This window comes from Neoarius graeffei, chromosome 16 (genome assembly GCF_027579695.1).
Source record: "Neoarius graeffei isolate fNeoGra1 chromosome 16, fNeoGra1.pri, whole genome shotgun sequence".
NCBI lineage: Eukaryota > Metazoa > Chordata > Actinopteri > Siluriformes > Ariidae > Neoarius > Neoarius graeffei.
The window spans coordinates 29,279,495-29,302,212 of NC_083584.1; the positions used below are offsets into that span (position 1 = coordinate 29,279,495).

The 22,718-nt window shown below is 40.8% G+C and overlaps 1 protein-coding gene across 1 annotated transcript; it reads left to right on the forward strand.

Annotated features, from left to right (window-relative positions):
* The first annotated feature begins 15,642 nt into the window (after positions 1 to 15,642).
* Positions 15,643 to 17,097, forward strand: LOC132900018 (bile acid receptor-like). Its single transcript, XM_060942053.1, has one exon. It carries the CDS (start codon positions 15,643 to 15,645, stop codon positions 17,095 to 17,097), a length of 1,455 nt encoding a protein of 484 aa, XP_060798036.1.
* The last annotated feature ends 5,621 nt before the right edge of the window (positions 17,098 to 22,718 follow it).

Here is a 22,718-nt window from a genome sequence, read left to right on the forward strand (position 1 = left end):
CATGAAGTGTGTGAGGACAAGCCCTGACTGGTGCTGCGGCAGATTGGTCTCTCTCAAATTACACCCATTCTCTGGTTTTCTTCATTCCACTGTGCACAGAAAGTTGACTTATTTTATTATTCTTAGGATTCAAACCGGTACACTATGAATCTCACGACTCTTAGACAAAAGAAGATCATCAAAGCTATTTGTCTCCTTATAACCACAGAGTATGAGAAAAAAAATTCCATTTTATTATTATACAAAACATTTTGGCTTTGTTTGTTTGGAAGTGTTTGACTTATTGTCAACTTTAAACCATGCCAGCATTTAAAAGCACTGCAAAATTCCTAAGATTATATTGAAAATGACTGTCAGAATTTTTCAGATTACAGAGAACAGGACAGTCACTTTTTCTTAGTCACTTTCATCTTACTAAGCGCTATTAGAACGTCAGGACTGATTAACACTTTTCTGGAACCCTGCATCATGTGACTGACATAACGACGACATCAGTGCATCATGGCAGATGTTATACACTATTATGAGTTATGTTGGTGAAGAGCTTACATAATTTTTGCTCTAATTAACAAATGCTTTATTTAAGCGATATTGCACAAGCAAGAACGGTATACTGCTATACTGAATATCAGCATGGCTGTTATTTCACTCACTCACTATCTGTTTTGAGTCAGTTGACATGTCAGACGTGTGTATGACTAGCAGTCTTCAGCAGAGCTCTCCATTCAGCATGGTCTTGAGTTGCCTTCTTTGCAATATTCCATAGCTTCATGTCAACACGGACAGATTCTTTCCAGCTTTTTCGAGGTCGGCCACGGTTGTTCGCTCCTTCAACTTCCAAGGTAGTACATCTATTGATCCAAGAATTACTGCATTGGATGTGTCCAAACCAACGGAGACGATTGCATCTGAGGACAGTGTCAAGGCGACGGAGGTTCAGCATCCGCAGAAGAGAAGACGTGCTAATTTGTGTTCCTCTTTTGACATTGCACATCCATAAAAGCACGGCTCTTTCATTATGCTCAAGCCGTTTTTGGTCATCTCTTCAGAGTACCCAACATTCAGAACCGTATAACATGGTGCTATGTACACAACTGCTGTATAGTTTACCATGGGTATGAAGTGAGACAGCTTTGCAGGTTAACAATGGCAGCAGCTCTCTAAACTTTCCCCAAGCAGAACGAGTTTTGATAATCATTGCCAGTACACAACCAGCTCCTGGGCAGATACCATCACCAAGGTATACGAAGCGATCGACGACCTCTAGTTTGCTACCTGCCAACATTACTTCACTGCATGGTCTTGCATCAATCGGCTGAGCTCCTTCGAGACAATGCTGACACTTGCAATCTGGGTTTTCAACTAACCTCCCCTGCACACCAGAACATCTTTTGTGTACCCACATTTTGCAACCACTACAAAAAAATTTATTCTGGCCAACCCTTTTTCTGCACACACCACAAGGGTATTTTCCAGAGATTCTCAGTGTGTTTAGGTCATTACCAGAGATCATGACTTTGGTCTTCCCCATGTTGACTTTCAGGCCCTTTTCCTCAAGACCAACCTTCCAGTGATTCAGCTTCTCAAGTTGTTCATCCAAGGATTCTGAGATTATGACCAGGTCATCCACATAAAGCATCTCCCAAGGACAACAACCCGAAACTCTCTTGATAAGGCCTCTAACACAATTATAAACAACAGGGGGCTCAAAACAGATCCTTGATGGACCCCAACCTTCACCTCGAACTCTTCACTGAGTGAGTTGTTGACCCGCACCCGACTCTTTGCACCACTGTACATGGCTTGTACCAGTTTGACAATCCATTCAGGCATCCCAACCACCCACATCGCCCACCATAGCACTCTTTGGGGAACCCTATCAAACACCTTTTCAAGGTCTACAAATGCTAAGTACAAATGTTTTTGCTTGGCCAAATACTTTTCTTGTAGCTGTCTGAGGATGAAAATGGCATCAGTGGTACCTTGTCCTGGGCAAAACCCAAACTGCATTTCATCAACCTCTGATGATTTTCTCCACCACTCTCAATGATCTTAAGTACCTGTTCTGTAAGCTTCAGGCTTCTGTAGTTGCCTCAAATTAATGCATCACCTTTACCTTTAAACAGACTGAGGATTATGCTTTCATCCCAGTCTGTAGGGATCTTTTCCTCTCTCACAATAGCATTGGCCAAATCCGCAACAACTTGGCAGCACACCTCGGGGGATGCACGCAACATTTCGGCAACAATGCCAGAAGGACCAGCTGCTTTGCCCATTTTCATTTTCTTCAGTGCATCGAAGACCATTTTATGAGTGACATAACATGGTGGTCCAGCAACAGGATCTGCTGGGGGAAGGTTTTAAGACCAAGGAAATTCGAAGTTAAGTAGCCGTTCATAGTGTTGTTTCCAGGCCTTCTTTTTAGCATCCTCATCAAATGCCATATTGCCATCATCAAGAATACATTTTTCACCTACTACATCTTGGTTCTCTCTGCGCATTTGTTCTGCCACACAGTAGATGCTGTCCATGCCTGAATCTATGCCAGCAAAGGTGATCTCTTTGGCATTCCTCTTGGCAAAATAAACTGCTGTTCTAGCCCAGTGTTTAGCTGCCAGGTAATCCTCTTTGCTACCCCTGTTCCTCCAGGCTTTCCACAGCTTGCGTTTCTCTTTCACTGGGCTGCTGACATCTTCATTCCACCACCAGGTTTGTCTTCTCCATAACCCCTTCTTTGTCCAGCCATAGGGCTTATCAACAGCATACAGGAAGCTGTCTTTGAGTTCCGTCCATACATGTTCAACATCACTACCTACCATGTTGTTAACATGGTCCTGAAAACAGGTCTTAAACTCGTTGCGTATATTGTCCTCTTTCAGCTTCCAGACATGCCTTTTAGGCACAAACTCTTTCTGCCGACTCACCGAGTGTGATAGCTTGACATTGCATACCACTAACTTGTGCTGGGTAACACATTCCTCATTTGGAATTGCTTTTGCATTGCGCACCAGTTTGAGGTCGTGTTGCTTGACCAGGATGTAATCCACTTGACCACGATTGCCTCCAGACTCATATGTCACCAGATGATTATCTCTCTTCATGAAATGGGAGTTGGCTACAACTAGGTTGTTGGCAACAGCAAACTCAAGTAACCTTTCGCCCTCTGTGTTTCGAGTACCATAATCCTTTCCTCCATGAACACCATCATATCCAGCAGCCATCATTCCAATGTGTCCATTGAAGTCACCGCATTGGAAGAGGATCTCCGAAGCACCTATCTTGACTACAGTTGCTAGTAGATCTTGGTAGAAAGAGTCTCTCATCATCGCTGAGGCCAGCTTGTGGAGCATAGGCTGATAGCATGGTCACAATACATTTTCCAACAATGAGTTTGATGAGCATGATTCGATCGGATACATGCTTCACATCATAGATATTTTCCACCCACTTTTCAGCAAGTAGAATCCCAACACCTCCAATGCCCTTCTTATTACCAACCCATAATAACTTATACCTTGAATCTTTCCCTGTGATCATTCTGACGGATGCTCCTCTCCACCGGACTTCCTGAATGCCACAGGTGTCAATGTTCTGCCGGGACAACACTTCCACTACTTCGCCTGATCTCCCTCTCATTGTTCTGATGTTCCATATGCTAACTCTAAAATTCTGATGTGGTTGCTGACTATCGATCTGACTGGGCCCACATCTAACATCAGTCCTACCGGGAGTGACACCTTCAACCATATGGTTTCCAGTCCCTCTCTTATGAACTTTACTGATAACTGCCATAAGTGCAAAAATTGAAGCAATATTTTACCGTTGGATGCCCTTCCTACCACCAACCCCTAACCTGGAGGACAAGGAGATCACAATTAGTCTGGCCTCTACCCTTTGACCTGTACGGCATGGGTGGCCCTACCAGCAGTTTAATACTCCAGCTGATGTAGCTCTAGGAGTCACTGAAGCACACAAACTACCCCACCACGATAAGGTAGTGATCTCTTTGGCTATACATATAAACACAGCATTGCTTATATTCACTACAACAGCATGATTGTGAGGGTGATATTGCTTTTATATAACAGTTCTAGTTCTATAAATGAGGAATTAATATAAAATCACTGACATTTCAGCTGTCAAAAACATAGTTACTGAATATAACGAGTATATTAGAGGGACAGCACATGTAGGACATCTTGGAGACAAAGTGAGAGAGGCGAGATTGAGATGGTTTGGACATGTACAGAGGAGAGATGCAGGGTATAGATGACTTGCAACCACGTGATCAAAACGTGCTACGTCATCCATGATGGTGGATATATAAAGCAACTAGGATGGCAGCCACTGAAAGTGTGTCTGTAAACAATGCTGATTTTTTTCAGTATTACCACGATTTGACTATTCTGTTGTCGATACAGCAACAGAGTAGTCGAGCAAGCACTACATTGTGAATACCACATACTGTTACATGAAATGTAAGACAATTTGAAAGTAATCCAATGTATTTAGAATAGGTTACTCACATTGAGTAATCCAACAGAATGTTAATATAGATGTTTAGGTACTGCCTAAAAGCAGAGCGCCCGATGAATGTATAAGCAAAATATTTGCAAGGGCACAAAATCAACCTGAATAGAATAATAATATTATAGCATATGAACCATCGAATTGTGTAGTGTAGTGTATTTCACATCAATAAATTGCTGCATTGTTTTGTGACAGTGACACCAATAATGAGATACGCATTGCAGTTACGAATACATATTTATTCCTTTCTTTGACACAGCATGCCATGTGCCAGAAACACCACCATGACATGCCATGCCATGACATGCCATGGTCTGAAGGTTAGAGAAGCAGCCTTGGGTCCAAAGAGTTGCTGGTTTGATTCCTGGGACTGGCAGGAAATATGTGAGGGGAGTTGAGTGAATTAACAGCACTTTCTCCTCCCTCTGTATCATGGCTGAAGCACCCTTGGGCAAGGCACCTAACCCCCAACTGCTCCCTGGGTGCTGTAGCATAGCCGCCCACTGCTCTGGGTGCTCGTGTGTGTGTGTTCACTGCTTCAGATGGGTTATATGCAGAGGAGGAATTTCACTGTGCTTGTGTAGATGTGATAAATAAAGCCTTCTTCTGTTATGGTGTGACTCTATTGATCTATCTATTGATGGAGACGATGAGGAGGAGGATCTCATGTAATACAGAAAACTGACCATGTTTAGAAGTAGCTATGGGAGGACCTATGATAATCCATGTTAATTTGTAACCAATCACGTACATGCCTTGTTTGCCTCTGTATGCATTATTCACGTGTTAACTTTTATATATTCATGTAAAGGGAGAAGTCCCTTGGTAGCACTCTGAAGCATCCTCTCATATTTGTAGGAATGACTACGCAGGTTTATGATTTTACTCAGATCAAATAAATATTTGCTTGAGCATTATTCAGGTGTTACCAGAACTACTTCTATTTGCAAGTGAATTACAGTCACATATTCAAATAAGTGGACTGGAGCTAACTACTGTACAGTATGTTTTATGATAAATGTTATGAAATATACTTCATGGTACTTGACTAACTAAGCCTTACAACCTCACTGGTTTTATAAGAAATGTCACTTGACAAATAGAATTTCCCGTGAAAGATTCTGAGATCTATTATAACAAATTGTTTTTGAGAAGTTTATACACAAAATGCTTAATACTCATCTCCTCATAGGAGACATTAGGTACTCATTTTTTATCCTTTCATGTGGTGTGTCTGCCATACAAATCCCTTTGAATAAGCTGTTACTATAGAAATGATTATCATGTGTTTGAACGAGTGCTTTAATACAACATATAAACCTGTGATTTGCCTTACAGACAACCTACTACTGTCCAAGCTGTGCTTTTATAGAAAATTAATCAACTTTAATGAACACAGTTCAACATCCATCATAAAGCATATGCTAACTAAGAAACATGTGACTTAGGATGCCATGGCAATAGTTATTACATCGAAACAACCAAAATAACAATTTATAATCTCTAGCCGCTTTATCCTGTTCTACAGGGTCGCAGGCAAGCTGGAGCCTATCCCAGCTGACTACGGGCGAAAGGCGGAGTACACCCTGGACAAGTCGCCAGGTCATCACAGGGCTGACACATAGACACAGACAACCATTCACACTCACATTCACACCTACGGTCAATTTAGAGTCACCAGTTAACCTAACCTGCATGTCTTTGGACTGTGGGGGAAACCGGAGCACCCGGAGGAAACCCACACAGACACGGGGAGAACATGCAAACTCCGCACAGAAAGGCCCTCACTGGCCATGGGGCTCGAACCCGGATCTTCTTGCTGTGAGGCGACAGCGCTAACCACTACACCACTGTGCCGCCCCTATATATACACATGCATACATACACACACAGTGGTGCTTGAAAGTTTGTGAACCCTTTAGAATTTTCTATATTTCTGCATAAATATGACCTAAAACATCATCAGATTTCCACAGAAGTCCTAAAAGTAGATAAAGAGAACCAAGTTAAACAAATGACACAAAAAAAAATTATACTTGGTCATTTATTTATTGAGGAAAATGATCCAATATTACATATCTGTGAGTGGCAAAAGTATGTGAACCTCTAGGATTAGCAGTTCATTTGAAGGTGAAATTAGAGTCAGGTGTTTTCAATCAATGGGATGACAATCAGGTGTAAGTGGGCACCATGTTTTATTAAAGAACAGGGATCTATCAAAGTCTGATCTTCACAACACATGTTTGTGGAAGTGTATCATGGTACGAACAAAGGAGATTTCTGAGGACCTCAGATAAAGCGTTGTTGATGCTCATCAGGCTGGAAAAGGTTACGAAACCATCTCTAAAGAGTTTGGACTCCAGCAATCCACAGTCAGACAGATTGTGTACAAATGGAGGAAATTCAAGACCATTGTTACCCTCCCCAGGAGTGGTTGACCAAGAAAAATCACTTCAAGAGCAAGGCGTGTAATAGTCGGTGAGGCCACAAAGGACCCCAAGGTAACTTCTAAGCAACTGAAGGCCTCTCTCACATTGGCTAATGTTCATGAGCCCACCATCAGGAGAACACTGAACAACAATGGTGTGCATGGCAGGGTTGCAAGGAGAAAGCCACTGCTCTCCAAAAAGAACATTGCTGCTCATCTGCAGTTTGCTAAAGACCATGTGGACAAGCCAGAAGGCTACTGGAAAAATGTTTTGTGGATGGATGAGACCAAAATAGAACTTTTTGGTTTAAATGAGAAGCATTATATTTGGTGAAAGGAAAACACTGCATTCCAGCATAAGAACCTTATCCCATCTGTGAAACATGGTGGTGGTAGCATCATGGTTTGGGCCTGGTGGTACTGGTACTGGTCCCATTGCGAGAATGGTGTGAGTATCGCGAGAACTCAGAGGTGAGATTTAACATGGCGGCGCGCAGTTGTTGACAAACGGGAGATACAGCACTAAAGATTCTACCAAAATAAACCCTTTTTTCGGACTAAATCAAACCAATACTCAGCGACTTTTTTTCTCATACATAATCCAACTTACATTCCGATTACACTCTGGATGAATTAACGGAATTGGAGGCTTTCATCGAAGACCATTGTCTACATCTCCAGACAACCATGAACCCGGACCAGATTCACTCAACTCCGAACGCAACTCAGCCCGACTCCAAAAGAAGGAAAAGAGACTTTGCAACAGACACAACCGATTTAACAACCCAGAAAGTCGAGGTCAGTGTACTTACAAACATCAATAAAAAGCTGGACATGCTAATTACCATACACGAAGAGTTGAACGATATCCGTAACAGTCTCGAATTAGCACACAGTCAAATCGCAATATTGCAGATTTCAAACCAAGAGCTTCGAACTTCGGTAACTTCACCCAACAAATGGAATATGTCACCGCCGAAAACAAAGCGATGAAAGAAACCATACTGGACATTCAAACACGTTCAATGCGCGACAACCTCATATTCTCAGGCATCCCGGAACCCAAGGAACCCGTTAAAACACCCGACAATCCAGAGCTACTCATAAAAGACTTCATGCTAACACAACTCAAACTGCCTAAGGACACCGTCAATCTAATCACATTCCATCGAGTTCACCGTCTTGGCAAGCAGCAAAAGGACAAACCCAGACCCATCATTGCGAAGTTCGAACACTACAAGCAGAAAGAAATGGTAAAAAACAAAGGAAAAGAACTCAAAGGCACCAACTATGGAATAAACGACCATTTTCCCCGTGAGATCAACGAAAGAAGAAAGATTCTATACCCAATACTTAAAGAAAACAGGAAAAAAACATCCGCGCAACTCTGACAGTCGACAAACTCTACCTAAACGGACAGTTATTCAGGAACCCCGATACAACTCCTTGGCTTTTTTAAGTATACACACCCATGCCATAATCTACATCAATTCTATTATCCCTCCACACCTCTTTAATAACCAGCTCCCCACTAGCCCATACAAGCGCACTGCATATGTGTTACTGTATTCTTCGTTAACGTTGTTTTTTCATGTCATTGATAATTATGTTTCTGTTTGTACTTGTCATCTTGTCCACTCTGCCCCAAGTTACCCCCCTCTCCTTACCCTGTTTTATATTCCAGCTTACACATCCACACTCATTTAGCACCACTACACACACACTCTCATTTGCATCATTTCACCAATACATCTCTCTCATTCACCACAATCAGACGTTAACCATATTAGCATGTCCAAGCTAACTTTCCTAACTTGGAATGTCCGTGGCATTGGATCTCAGGCAAAGAGGGCCAAGGTATTTGACCAACTTAGTAAATTACAAGCAGATATTTGCCTCCTTCAAGAAACCCATCTATCAGAATTTGATCGCAACAAAATCAAATCTGCTCAATATAATCAAGCATTTTCAGCCAATTACAACTCAAAACAACGAGGTGTTTGCATATTAATTCATAAAAAAATCTAATTTATTCACAATACTACCATTTCCGATCCAGAAGGACGATTTATTATCATTAACATCTCAATTAACAATAACCCAATTACAATCGGAAATGTGTATGGCCCAAACTCAGATAATCCAGCTTTTTTTCAACCCTTCTTTTCTTCAATAGCAAATATGACCGACTGCCCAGTAATAATTGCAGGAGATTTCAATACTGTCTTAGACTCAAAAACTGATCGCTCTAATAATTCAAAAAACAAACAAATTTGGCAATCTACTTCAACCATCAAGCAGTTCATGAGTGATTTTGGTCTTGCCGATAGCTGGCGCATACAACACCCATACAACAGAGAATACTCATTCTTTTCGTCCGTCCACCGCTCCTACTCCCGTTTGGACTTTTTTTCTTACAAGTAACTCCCGTATCTCCAACATCTCTCAATCAATAATCCACCCAATCATCATCAGTGACCATGCCCCTGTAACAATTAACTGGTCTATGAAATCAACCACACAGATCAATCCCCAGATGGCAAAGAAACAAAGGAAACAAAGAAAAATCTACAATCACAACGTTACAGGACTCAGCAGGGAAGCTTACTCACTCACCAACTGAAATCAATCAGATTTTCTACCAATTCTACGATAAGCTCTATTCATCAGAAAAAAAAAACCCAGATAGCAAAGACATTAATCATTTTCTGGACCACATCCAACTACCAATAATTGACAATGACCAAAAAATTGCATTAGAAACCCCGATATCCGAAGACGAATTACATGCTGCATTAAAGACAATGTCAAATAATAAGGCCCCCGGTCCAGATGGATTCCCTGCTGAGTTCTATAAACATTTCTGGTCAACTCTAGCTCCACTTTTCTACCGGATGATTCATGAATCAAAACACAACTCCAGACTTCCGCCATCCTCTAGTAGTGCTTCCATCTCACTTCTACTCAAACCCAATAAGGACCCAACGTTACCATCAAGTTATAGGCCAATGTCGCTAATCAATGTTGACACTAAAATTATCGCCAAAGCCCTTGCAATCAGATTAGAAAAAGTCATTCCCTCTATAATTCACCCAGATCAAACAGGATTCGTGAAAGGCAGGCTATCTTCGAGTAATACACGCAGGTTATTTAACGTAATGCACCACTCAATAACTCAGGAAAACAATACAGTCATTGTTACATTAGATGCAGAGAAAGCATTTGACAGAGTCAATTGGAAATTCCTGTTTTCCATATTAGAGCGGCTTGGCTTTGGGGACTCATTCATCAACTGGGTCAAACTGCTATACAGTTCACCATCAGCCACCGTCACCACGAATGGGTTAGTTTCCCAAAATTTCACTTTGCACAGGGGGACTAGACAGGGATGCCCACTCTCCCCCTTATTATTCACTATTTTCATTGAACCTCTAGCTGCAGCCATACGTCAAAACACGTTAATCACAGGTATTCAGGCTAAAAACATGCATCATAAAATAAGCCTTTACGCAGATGATATTCTACTTTTTCTCCAAAACCCAGTAAGTTCATTACAAGAAACAATAAAAACAATAAACTCATTTGCCAATATTTCAGAATACTCAATCAACTGGAATAAATCATCAGCTCTCCTTTTAAAACCACAAAGTGGGAATGCAGCAGCCAACACCCTTCCTATCTCACTATGTACCGATCACATCACCTATTTAGGAATAAGAGTTTCCCCCAGGCTGTCTGATCTATTCACTCTAAACTTTTCCCCCCCTTCTAAAAACAATTCAGGATGATTTGCAATGCTGGACAAACCTTCCACTCTCCATCATGGGCCGTATATCTGCTATCAAAATGACAATCCTACCCAAAGTTAATTACCTCTTTTCAATGATCCCAATACAACCACCCACATCCTGGTTTAAATCTCTAGATTCAGCAATCACAAAATGCTATTGGAAAAACAAGACACCCAGAATTAAACTAGCAACGCTTCAAAAACCCAAGTCCCTAGGAGGATTAGAAGCACCAAATTTCATTCTATATAGTTTGGCAAATCATCTCCAATATGTGCACAGATGGACCCACCATAACCAATCCGATACTATCTGGCTGGACTTAGAACAGACAATTTGCAATGACCTTCTGATTTCAGATCTTCCATTCCTTACTCCAACAATTAAAAATCACCCCTGTTTCAAAGCCCCTACCATCTGTTCGGGTCTGACAGCCTGGTGGAAATTCCACAACATCACTAACACAAAGCACTCACTCTCAAAGCTCACCCCGTTTTGGAATAACCCAGATTTAATTTGCAACAAACGAACACTCAATTTCTGCACCTGGAAAGATAAAGGCATTACACACTTACAGCACTTGTTTACGAACAGCAAATTTTCCACATTTGCGGACTTGGTCCAGAAATTCGGCATCACCAACAAGCACTGTCTACAATACCTACAGATTAAATCAATAATCACATCCACAATGAATACCTCAACACCCAATTTAGAACTCACTACACCCATCTCAAATTTTATTAATATATCTTCTTCAAAAAAGCTATTATCCAAAATCTATAAGTTATTGATACAAATTGATACCAGTATGAGCTTACCATCTGCCAAATGGGATTCAGACCTCTCTATCGCTACTGATGCCAATTTCTGGACTCAAGTCTGCAAAAATACCTTTCTCATGACTAAAAATACCAACTTACAATTAATCCAATACAAGATTATCCACAGGACTCATCTCACAGGCCACAAATTGTTTTGCATGGGTTTTTCCCCAGACATTTGCCCTCACTGCACTCAAAACTGTCCGGACACCTATATTCATGCACTCTGGCACTGCACCCCCATCAAACAATTTTGGGAGAAGGTAATAGATCTACTTTCTACTTTCTTTGGCTGCTGCATCCCAACCTCTCCATCGCTCTGTTTGCTTGGAGATACCACTGTATCCACCTTGAATCACTCTAATAACATCATCCTATTGGTTGCGCTAGCTGTCGCCAAGAAAACTATCCTCATGAACTGGAAATCAAAGAACAAAATTCACATATCTGCCTGGAAAAATTTGTTACTGGACCACATATCATTAGAAACCTCTAATATCCCATCTAATAACAACCTAACCTGGTCATCACTTTCCAATTTCTTACAGTTATAACCGCTCTGCTGGCCCTCTCTGCCTGAGACAGGATGAGACCCACCCCAATCCCCCCCGCCCACCCCCCCTTTTCCATTGTTTATTTATCCTCCCCCCCGCACCTCCCATCAAAAACACAACATAACATCAGTCTCTCCTGTACTGCTCTGGCTTCCAGGGGTCGGGGGCTGGCTGACTTGTGTGGGGGGTTCTGGCCGTGGTGGGGCCTCTCCCCCGCTGCCTCTGCTGCGGACCTCATCTTCCCCTGGAATGGACCGGGCTGCCTCCACTCTGCGTGTCTCACTTTTTAACGCTCTACATTAGCTGACTCGGAAGGTACATTCCCACTCAATAATACAGGGCTGAGGTGGGGCGCTCTGTAGAGTGGCCTGTAAAAAGGCCCGAATCAGCTTGCACCTCACTTCTTTTAATGCATCACATCTTAGAAAAATCATAATCTCAATTTATAAGAAAGGTGGGGGTTGGTCGGGGGGGGGGGGGGGGGGGGTCTTTAGTAAGGCTCTCTCTCTGCTCTGCCCCCCCCCCCTTTTTAATGCATTTAGACATTAGATAAAGCATATCATAGGGCCAGTGAGGCGCATGGATTGGGGGAGCCTTGGGCTCCTGTTCTGTTCGGGATGGTGGGGGCCGGGGGTGGGGGTGGTCTGGGGGGCTCTGCGGCGGCCCTTTCCTGTCCTCTCCTCCCGCTGGGGTTCAGCTTGTACCTCTGCACTGGGGCTTGGAGTGGTCAAAGGAAGTCATCTTACCACCCCCTCCCCCATTTTATTTTATTTATTTATTTTTTCTCTTGGGGGTGAGTTTGTGTCTGGGGAGGTGCGTTAGTTTGCCCGAAGTCTGCTTCTCCTTCCTTTGTCTCTTCCTCCCTTCCTCCACTCCTTCCCAGTGGGACTCATCCTAATCCCCCATGCCCCGGACTTTTCTGCTTACATATCATTTACATAACTGCTAAACTGATAATATACATATGTATTCATGTACACACACACGCATACACAAATACCCCCCTCACACCCATACTCGGCGGCACGGTGGTGTAGTGGTTAGCACTGTCGCCTCACAGCAAGAAGGTCCTGGGTTCGAGCCCCGGGGTCGGCGAGGGCCTTTCTGTGTGGAGTTTGCATGTTCTCCCCGTGTCCGCGTGGGTTTCCTCCGGGTGCTCCAGTTTCCCCCACAGTCCAAAGACATGCAGGTTAGATTAACTGGTGACTCTAAATTGACCGTAGGTGTGAATGGTTGTCTGTGTCTATGTGTCAGCCCTGTGATGACCTGGCGACTTGTCCAGGGTGTACCCCGCCTTTCACCCGTAGTCAGCTGGGATAGGCTCCAGCTTGCCTGCGACCCTGTAGAAGGATAAAGCGGCTAGAGATAATGAGATGAGATGAGACACCCATACTCAAACATCCCCCCCCAACACACTCATAGACACACACACATACATTCTAATAACCCCCCCAGTATCATGTCCCTAGCCCTTATTGAATGTCCCATGTCCTGGTTCACCAATGTTGTATGTTTTTTGTTATATTGTTTGTTACACACATCTTGGTTTTATATTTTCTACATTTAACCTGAATAAAAAGGGGGGGGGGTATGCTAGTCTGAGTTTGTTTATTTCTTTATAAAGTATGCTAGTCTGTTTGTTTATTTCTTTATAAAGTATGCTAGTCTGTGTTTGTTTAATTCTTTATAAAGCACGCTAGTCTACATTTGTTTATTTCTTTATAAAGTACGCTAGTCTGAGTTTATTTCTTTATAAAGTATGCTAGTCTGTGTTTGTTTATTTCTTTATTAAGTATGCTAGTCTGGTTGTTTATTTCTTTATAAAGTACGCTAGTCTGAGTTTATTTCTTTATAAAGTATGCTAGTCTGTGTTTGTTTATTTATTTATTAAGTATGCTAGTCTGGTTGTTTATTTCTTTATAAAGTATACTAGTCTGTGTTTGTTTATTTCTTTATAAAGTATGCTAGTCTGTTTGTTTATTTCTTTATAAAGTATGCTAGTCTGTGTTTGTTTATTTCTTTAAAGTATGCTAGTCTGTTTGTTTATTTCTTTATAAAGTATACTAGTCTGTGTTTGTTTATTTCTTTATAAAGTATGCTAGTCTGTTTGTTTATTTCTTTATAAAGTATGCTAGTCTGTGTTTGTTTATTTCTTTAAAGTATGCTAGTCTGTTTGTTTATTTCTTTATAAAGTATGCTAGTCTGTGTTTGTTTATTTCTTTATAAAGTATGCTAGTCTGTTTGTTTATTTCTTTATAAAGTAGGCTAGTCTGTTTGTTTATTTCTTTATAAAGTATGCTAGTCTGTGTTTGTTTATTTCTTTAAAGTATGCTAGTCTGGTTGTTTATTTCTTTATAAAGTATGCTAGTCTGTGTTTGTTTATTTCTTTATAAAGTATGCTAGTCTGTTTGTTTATTTCTTTATAAAGTATACTAGTCTGTGTTTGTTTATTTCTTTATAAAGTATGCTAGTCTGTTTGTTTATTTCTTTATAAAGTATGCTAGTCTGTGTTTGTTTATTTCTTTATAAAGTATGCTAGTCTGTGTTTGTTTATTTCTTTAAAGTATGCTAGTCTGTTTGTTTATTTCTTTATAAAGTATACTAGTCTGTGTTTGTTTATTTCTTTATAAAGTATACTAGTCTGTGTTTGTTTATTTCTTTATAAAGTATGCTAGTCTGTTTGTTTATTTCTTTATAAAGTATGCTAGTCTGTGTTTGTTTATTTCTTTATAAAGTATGCTAGTCTGTGTTTGTTTATTTCTTTATAAAGTATGCTAGTCTGTTTGTTTATTTCTTTAAAAAAAAAAAAATAAGGTAACCACAGATCATTAACCATACCCCCCCCCAAAAAAAAAAAAAAAAAAATTTCTCAACGGATTTACATCGATCTCAAAAACGATCATTTTGGTCTGAAAAAGTCGGAAATTTGCCGATCGGCGGAAAATTCTCATCCCTGCTCTACTGTGAAACATTCGTGAGAATTTTCAAACAGTGGACACATTAGATAAAAATATCTCAGAGTGGAATGACTCAGCCTTATTTCCCATAAAGACTTCATTTTATTTTATATTTATTTGCATTAATCCGGCGGCACGGTGGTGTAGTGGTTAGCACTGTCGCCTCACAGTAAAAAGGTCCTGGGTTCAAGCCCAGTGGCCGACGAGGGCCTTTCTGTGTGGAGTTTGCATGCTGTCTGCATGGGTTTCCTCCGGGTGCTCCGGTTTCCCCCAAAGACATGCAGGCTCCTAACAGAAGCAGCTATTTATCCATCTCCAAATACTGATGATTCCAAATATGTATTTGAGTTTTGAAGGACTATATATTATGTGAAGCAGATTGGAAGCAGGGATCAACCCAAAGAATAAAACATAGGAATATTGGAACTCAGAAGAAGTTTGTCAAGAAATACCAAAGCTTAAAGAGTGGAAAAATCTAAGACCAGGGTTAAACCCATCATTTCTGTTCTGCGTTGAGGAATCAGACACATTTTGGCCCTAGAGCAACACACAGGCTTCTGGATGAATGAGTGGGCAGGCCCTGATGTCAATGTTGTGGGACCTCTGCAGATGCCACCAAACGATGGCTTCTCCCTGCCAGAGGGCTCTCACTTCTTTGATATTCTGGCAGAGCAGAGCAGCCCTCTGCTTCAGGACCAGGAGGTCTTGCCTTTCGGCAGCTTTCCAAGTATGCAGTACTCCACAATGGAGCAATCCATGTCCTCGCCATCGTACTACTCCAATCAGCCCTACTATCCCCAGTACAGCACAGAAGAGTGGTGTTCCCCGTCCTCCATGCTGGAACTAAGGAAGGGCCCACTGGAGGGAAACTTTGAGGCAGAGATCGAGGCGCTAACTCCTGTTGTTCCCACTGTGTATAAGAAACCCAGACATGCTGCCCATTCAGGCAGGTTCAAAGGAGAAGAACTGTGTGTGGTGTGTGGGGACAAAGCCTCGGGGTACCACTATAACGCTCTCACATGCAAAGGATGTAAAGGGTTTTTCAGAAGAAGTATAACAAAGAATGCAGTATATAAGTGTAAAAGTGGAGGGAATTGTGAGATGGACATGTACATGCGCAGAAAGTGCCAAGAGTGCCGACTCCGGAAGTGCAAGGAGATGGGAATGCTTGCAGAATGTTTACTCACAGAGATCCAGTGCAAGTCCAAAAGACTAAGGAAAAACCCCAAGAATTCATCAGAAGATGGTACAGGAGATGATACAGAGATGGGAGACAGTGGAGATACTAAGCAGGTCACATCCACAACAAAAACCTCAAAAGAAAAAGTGGAGCTCAGTCAAGACCAGCAGGCTTTACTAAATGATATTCTTGATGCATACAACAGGCATCATATTCCTCCAGATATGGCCAAGAAACTGCTCCAAGAACAGTTCAGCACAGAGGAGAATTTCCTCCTTTTGACCGAGATGGCAACCAGCCATGTTAAGGTCCTGGTCGAGTTCACCAAAAACATCCCAGGGTTCCAGGCTCTGGACCACGAGGATCAGATCGCTCTACTAAAGGGTTCCGCAGTTGAGGCCATGTTCCTGCGTTCAGCCCAGGCCTTCACCAAGAAGCTCCCTCATGGAAACCCAGAGGTGTTGGAGGAGCGAATCAGAAAGAGCGGTATACCTGAGGAGTTTACCATCCCCATGTCCAACTTTTATAAAAGTATTGGAGAGCTGCAGATGATACAAGAGGAACATGCTCTCCTCACAGCCATCACTATCTTGTCCCCAGACCGGCCCTATATTAGGGACCAGCAGACTGTGGAGCAACTCCAGGAAGCCATGCTAGAGGTGCTGAGAAAGGTCTGCAAGCTAAAGCACCCTCAGGAGCCACAGCATTTTGCCCGATTGCTAGGCCGACTGACCAAGCTGCGCACTCTGCATCACCACCATGCTGAGATGCTGGAGTCATGGCGAATGAGTGACCACAAGTTTAACCCGCTGCTTTGTGAGATCTGGGATGTATAGTGACTGCAAAGAGTCAAAAAAACTCTGCAAATTCAAAAACTTTTAATATGCTGCCAAAGATAGGGTTTTATTTCCTGGGAGTTAAGCTGGGAAATGGGAGAAAAAAGTGTGTTCTCAAGACTATCGTTAAATATTGAATGTAATAAATATTCTATCTGGTCATCTGTCACTAAAATGCTTAAGGAATAAGATATGCATGATATAATTCAAAATAAATATGATTGTTCAAAAAAAAAAAAGACACAAAAAATTATACTTGGTCATTTATTTATTGAGGAAAATGATCCAATATTACATATCTGTGAGTGGCAAAAGTATGTGAACCTCTAGGATTAGCAGTTCATTTGAAGGTGAAATTAGAGTCAGGTGTTTTCAATCAATGGGATGACAATCAGGTGTAAGTGGGCACCCTGTTTTATTAAAGAACAGGGATCTATCAAAGTCTGATCTTCACAACACGTTTGTGGAAGTGTATCATGGTACGAACAAAGGAGATTTCTGAGGACCTCAGAAAAAGCATTGTTGATGCTCATCAGGCTGGAAAAGGTTACGAAACCACCTCTAAAGAGTTTGGACTCCAGCAATCCACAGTCAGACAGATTGTGTACAAATGGAGGAAATTCAAGACCATTGTTACCCTCCCCAGGAGTGGTTGACCAAGAAAAATCACTTCAAGAGCAAGGCGTGTAATAGTCGGTGAGGTCACAAAGGACCCCAGGGTAACTTCTAAGCACCTGAAGGCCTCTCTCACATTGGCTAATGTTAATGTTCATGAGTCCACCATCAGGAGAACACTGAACAACAATGGTGTGCATGGCAGGGTTGCAAGGAGAAAGCCACTGCTCTCCAAAAAGAACATTGCTGCTCATCTGCAGTTTGCTAAAGACCATGTGGACAAGCCAGAAGGCTATTGGAAAAATGTTTTGTGGATGGATGAGACCAAAATAGAACTTTTTGGTTTAAATGAGAAGCATTATATTTGGTGAAAGGAAAACACTGCATTCCAGCATAAGAACCTTATCCCATCTGTGAAACATGGTGGTGGTAGCATCATGGTTTGGGCCTGTTTTGCTGCATTTGGGCCAGGACGGCTTGCCATCATTGATGGAACAATGAATTCTGAATTATACCAGCGAATTGTAAAAGAAAATGTCAGGACATCTGTCCATGAACTGAATCTCAAGAGAAGGTGGGTCATGCAGCAAGACAACGACCCTAAGCACACAAGTTATTCTACCAAAGAATGGTTAAAGAAGAATAAAGTTATTGTTTTGGAATGGCCAAGTCAAAGTCCTGACCTTAATCCAATCGAAATGTTGTGGAAGGACCTGAATCGAGCAGTTCATGTGAGGAAACCCACCAACATCCCAGAGTTGAAGCTGTTCTGTATGGAGGAATGGGCTAAAATTCCTCCAAGCCGGTGTGCAGGACTGATCAACAGTTACCGGAAATGTTTAGTTGCAGTTATTGCTGCACAAGGGGGTCACACCAGATACTGAAAGCAAAGGTTCACATACTTTTTCCATTCACAGATATGTAATATTGGATCATTTTCCTCAATAAATAAATGACCAAGTATAATTTTTTTTGTCTCGTGTTTAACTGGGTTCTCTTTATCTACTTTTAGGTCTTGTGTGAAAATCTGATGATGTTTTAGGTCATATTTATGCAGAAATATAGAAAATTCTAAAGGGTTCACAAACTTTCAAGCACCACTGTATATATAAAATGGCATTCAATTTTCTGTGTAATGAGCAGAGACATTTTGCTTATGATTGGGTTTGTGTGTGTGTAACAGATATGCATCATTGTGTGCAATTATTCACAATTAAATGTCTTAACTTAATGTTGCCTCTTCAGATACAGTATGTGCCAGCAGAAATGCAGAAACATGGAATTACAGCTCTCTGCTATAATAAATGTTTCTATTACAGACTTAAGATAAATCAGATGGATTCATTTTTTTCTCTACACCCTAGCCTACAGTTAAACAGTTATTAACCTTTGATTGAAGTAAAGATGGGTGGCGCGTTGGTGCAGTGGTTAGTACTGTCACCTCACAGCAAGAACATTCTGGGTTCAAACCTATTGGTCTTTCTGTATTGAGTTTGCATGTTCTCCCCATGCCTGTGTGGGTTTCCTCTGGGTGTTCCGGTTTCCTCCCACAGTCCAAAGATGTGGATTTGGTCAACTGGCTGCTCTAAGTTGCCCATAGGTGTGAATGGTTGTCTGATTCTCTGTGTTTGCCTCTTGATAGATTGGCAAACTGTCCAGGGTGTACCCCGCCTCTCACCCAGAGTTAGCTGGGATCAGCTCCAGCTCACCCATAACCCGCAATGGATAAGCTGTAAAGAAAATAAATGAAGAAAAGGTATCTGAGAGGGAAGAAATTCTTAAGGTATTCTTATAGTGGTGGGTTTAAAGAATAGCTTGAAAGTGGGGATGGTGAAGGATAACTTTAAATTTTAGCTATACTCACCTTTTAGCTCAGGAATTTTTTTTTAGATATTGCTCACGTGATATTGTGATTTGACCAGAGGTGGACGAAATACCCAACTTCATTACTTAAATCAAAGTACAGATCCCACTGGTCAAATGTGACTCCGATACAAGTGAAAGTTGTACAGTCAATTTTTTACTTAAGTTAAAGTATTGAAGTACTTGCTTTTAAAAATACTTAAGTATTAAAAGTACATTTTCTGTCAATGCATTGTTGTATTATTGCCACAGCACTTACAAAAGCTAATGCCTCTGAAGCAACCGACTGGATTTATTGACTAACTTGTAGAACCTGTAGAATAAATGCCTGATAGAATGTTACAAAATGAAACACAACTGAACTGAAAACGAACCACTGTCATTTTCTTTTTTCTTTTTTTTATTATAACACTCCTCCACACCCCCACAAAGCAGCATGGTAGTGTTCTGACCCAGCTCTGGCAGTGTGCACACATGCATGTGTATGTTAATCAGGAAGATGGAATAGCTGTAAATGCAGCTTGCTCAGAAAATAAAAATGACAATCCAACCTGCTTAAAACCCAGGTCCACACCTTTAGTTTAATAACTGCCCAACAGCAACACTGCTTTAAGCAAGACAAAAAAAAAAAAATGCAAGACCATCATCTGACATCAAAACAAAAAATGCCAACAATTTGTTGTGACTGACTAGTACAATACTGTCCATCTCACAGGTCTCGTGTGTGAGCGCGCACACGTGCAAGTGTATATATTCATGCACATATGAAACTGCCTGTGGAATCCTGGTGGTTTAATGTTAAGCTAGCTAGTCAGTGAGGCTCCTCCTGATGTGCTAGCAAAATCTTTTCAAACTCAAAATCATATTGGGTAGCTAACGTTACTAGAAAACAAAGATTTCTACATTTTGTTTATTTGGCAAGATTATGCTAAAACATTTCTGAAAGGACTTCAGATAAGTTAATGTTATTCATGCTAGTGTAACTCTGTTTTTACGTGCTAACTAACAGTGTCCAAGTTAACTAGCTATGTGTTAACGTTAACCATGGACAAGGCGATGGCAAATCCATAGAACATCATTTGACTAACCAGCCTGCATAGCTATTGCAATGTTATCGGTAGCTCTAAAAGCACATAAAACTTTGCTGCAAGCTTTCTCTTGGAATAAAACGTTTACATACCTCAATATGCTTCTGCAGGTCGGACAGCAAGTTTTTGTAGACTGTGATGTGCTCCATTTTAGGCAAACAAAGCAAACATTTAAAATGAAATGACTCTTTATTCCTTTCAAAAAACTGAAACATGGGTTCTAGCTATAGCCATGAGTGCGTGCATTCTCCAGGAGAACCGTCTCCTTCCCTTCTGCTATCAACTGATCGTGTTAAATAACGCTGCTGAGAAATCATTGAACTTGACTTCATACAGTCTATGGACGTGACATGACCCTAGTGATTACTGATAGGCTGCCTCAGTGTCACCTGTGAAAAAACCAATCACGTTTTAGAAAAGAAAAGAAAAAAACATCCACGTTCAAAGCTGCTTTATAGTAACGAGTAACAAGGACCTTGATAGAAATGTAGTGGAGTAAAAAGTATGATATTTGTCTTTCAAATGTAGCGAAGTTAAAGTCATAAGTTTCCAAAAAAAATTAATACTCAAGTAAACTGCAGATACTCAAAGTGTACTTAAGTACAGTACTCAAGTACAAGTACTTAGTTACTGTCCACCTCTGGATTTGACTGTCTGTATTTTATAGGCAGCTAAATAATTAACACTCATCAGACTTTTGACTAATATCATAATTTATTACAGTAGTCCTGTACTGCTACAAAATATTGATATACACTTACACTACACACTTATTCCTGAGCATACATAAATAATATTCATTCCCAGATGTCATTAATCTACAGTGATGTTGAATTCATGATTCTGATCAGTCTGAAGGTATTGATTAATTTTCTCTACCATCAGCTTTGAGGAAGTGCTGGCTACAAGCCTAAGTACAGGTTTCTACTGGTTCTATTATGTTAAATATTCTATAATAATCGCAAATTCACATAGACTTGTATGGCAGAAATTTAACTCAACACAACCCAAGCCTGATAATAAACAGGTTAAACAGTTGTATAACTGTTGATAGGATAAAAGTTATGACATATTGTTCTTTAATAAGTAAAAATAAATTAAAAAGTGTTGGAAAACTGCTGTAGATTAGAGCAATAAAACACTTCAGAACATACTGTTATTGGAAAATAATCAACTTTGGGGTGGTTCTGAAGTTGATTCATTTTCTTATAAGCACACCGCTCCCCCCAAAGCATTTTATTGCTCTAAAAGTTAATAATTGTTGATTATTTTCCTACAACATCCTATATTTCCGATAATGTTGGCTAACTCGTAAGTCTGACTTTAATGCCTTGACAAACTCATGATATATCCAAGGGACGTTGATGTGTAACTCAAAGATATCAATAATGATTCAAAAGAGATGTAAAGAGATGGGATTTCTTAGTTTTATTAGCAATGATGGTTTAATTATTTGTTTTCACTGATGGGTCACTGTAACAATATTTTACTTTTACTTCACTTTTTGAAAAAATAAAATATTCAACTTTGCTACATTTATTTTGAGGAAATTAAAAGGACGTAAATGCACATTTTAAATCATTCAATTTCAATCAAATCCCAATCCCAAGACCTGATCGAAATAAAGCAGCGTCCAGCAGAAAGTTTACACTTTAGGCACCAAATGTATATTTAGCAGCAGCAATTCCTGAGACAGTGGAGAGAGATGAGCATCCCTGCCCCAATTGAACAAATATTTTCAGTTTGGAAATAGTATAATGATCTGCATATAGTTCACACCAAACCCAGTGGAGATATCAGCATTTCACAGCTTAACATTCAGCCCACAGAAACATGTACAGGTAAGCCATTAACTTACTGAATGCATGAGACTAGACAGTAGTGTTGTAGTACTTGAGATCAGTTTTGGTCTTAAGACCACTTTTTAAAGGTCTCGGTCTCGGAAATGACCACATATTTACTCGGTCTTGTTTTGGTCTTGGACATAGAGAGTTGGGATTTTATGTCAAGACTGGTCAAGACCACAACTGTGGGGATTTCGCTAAATTGCCTGTG

Bases quoted from the DNA above. Each gene is read 5' to 3' on its own strand.
- LOC132900018 (XM_060942053.1), top strand. From the start codon at position 15,643: ATGAATGAGTGGGCAGGCCCTGATGTCAATGTTGTGGGACCTCTGCAG.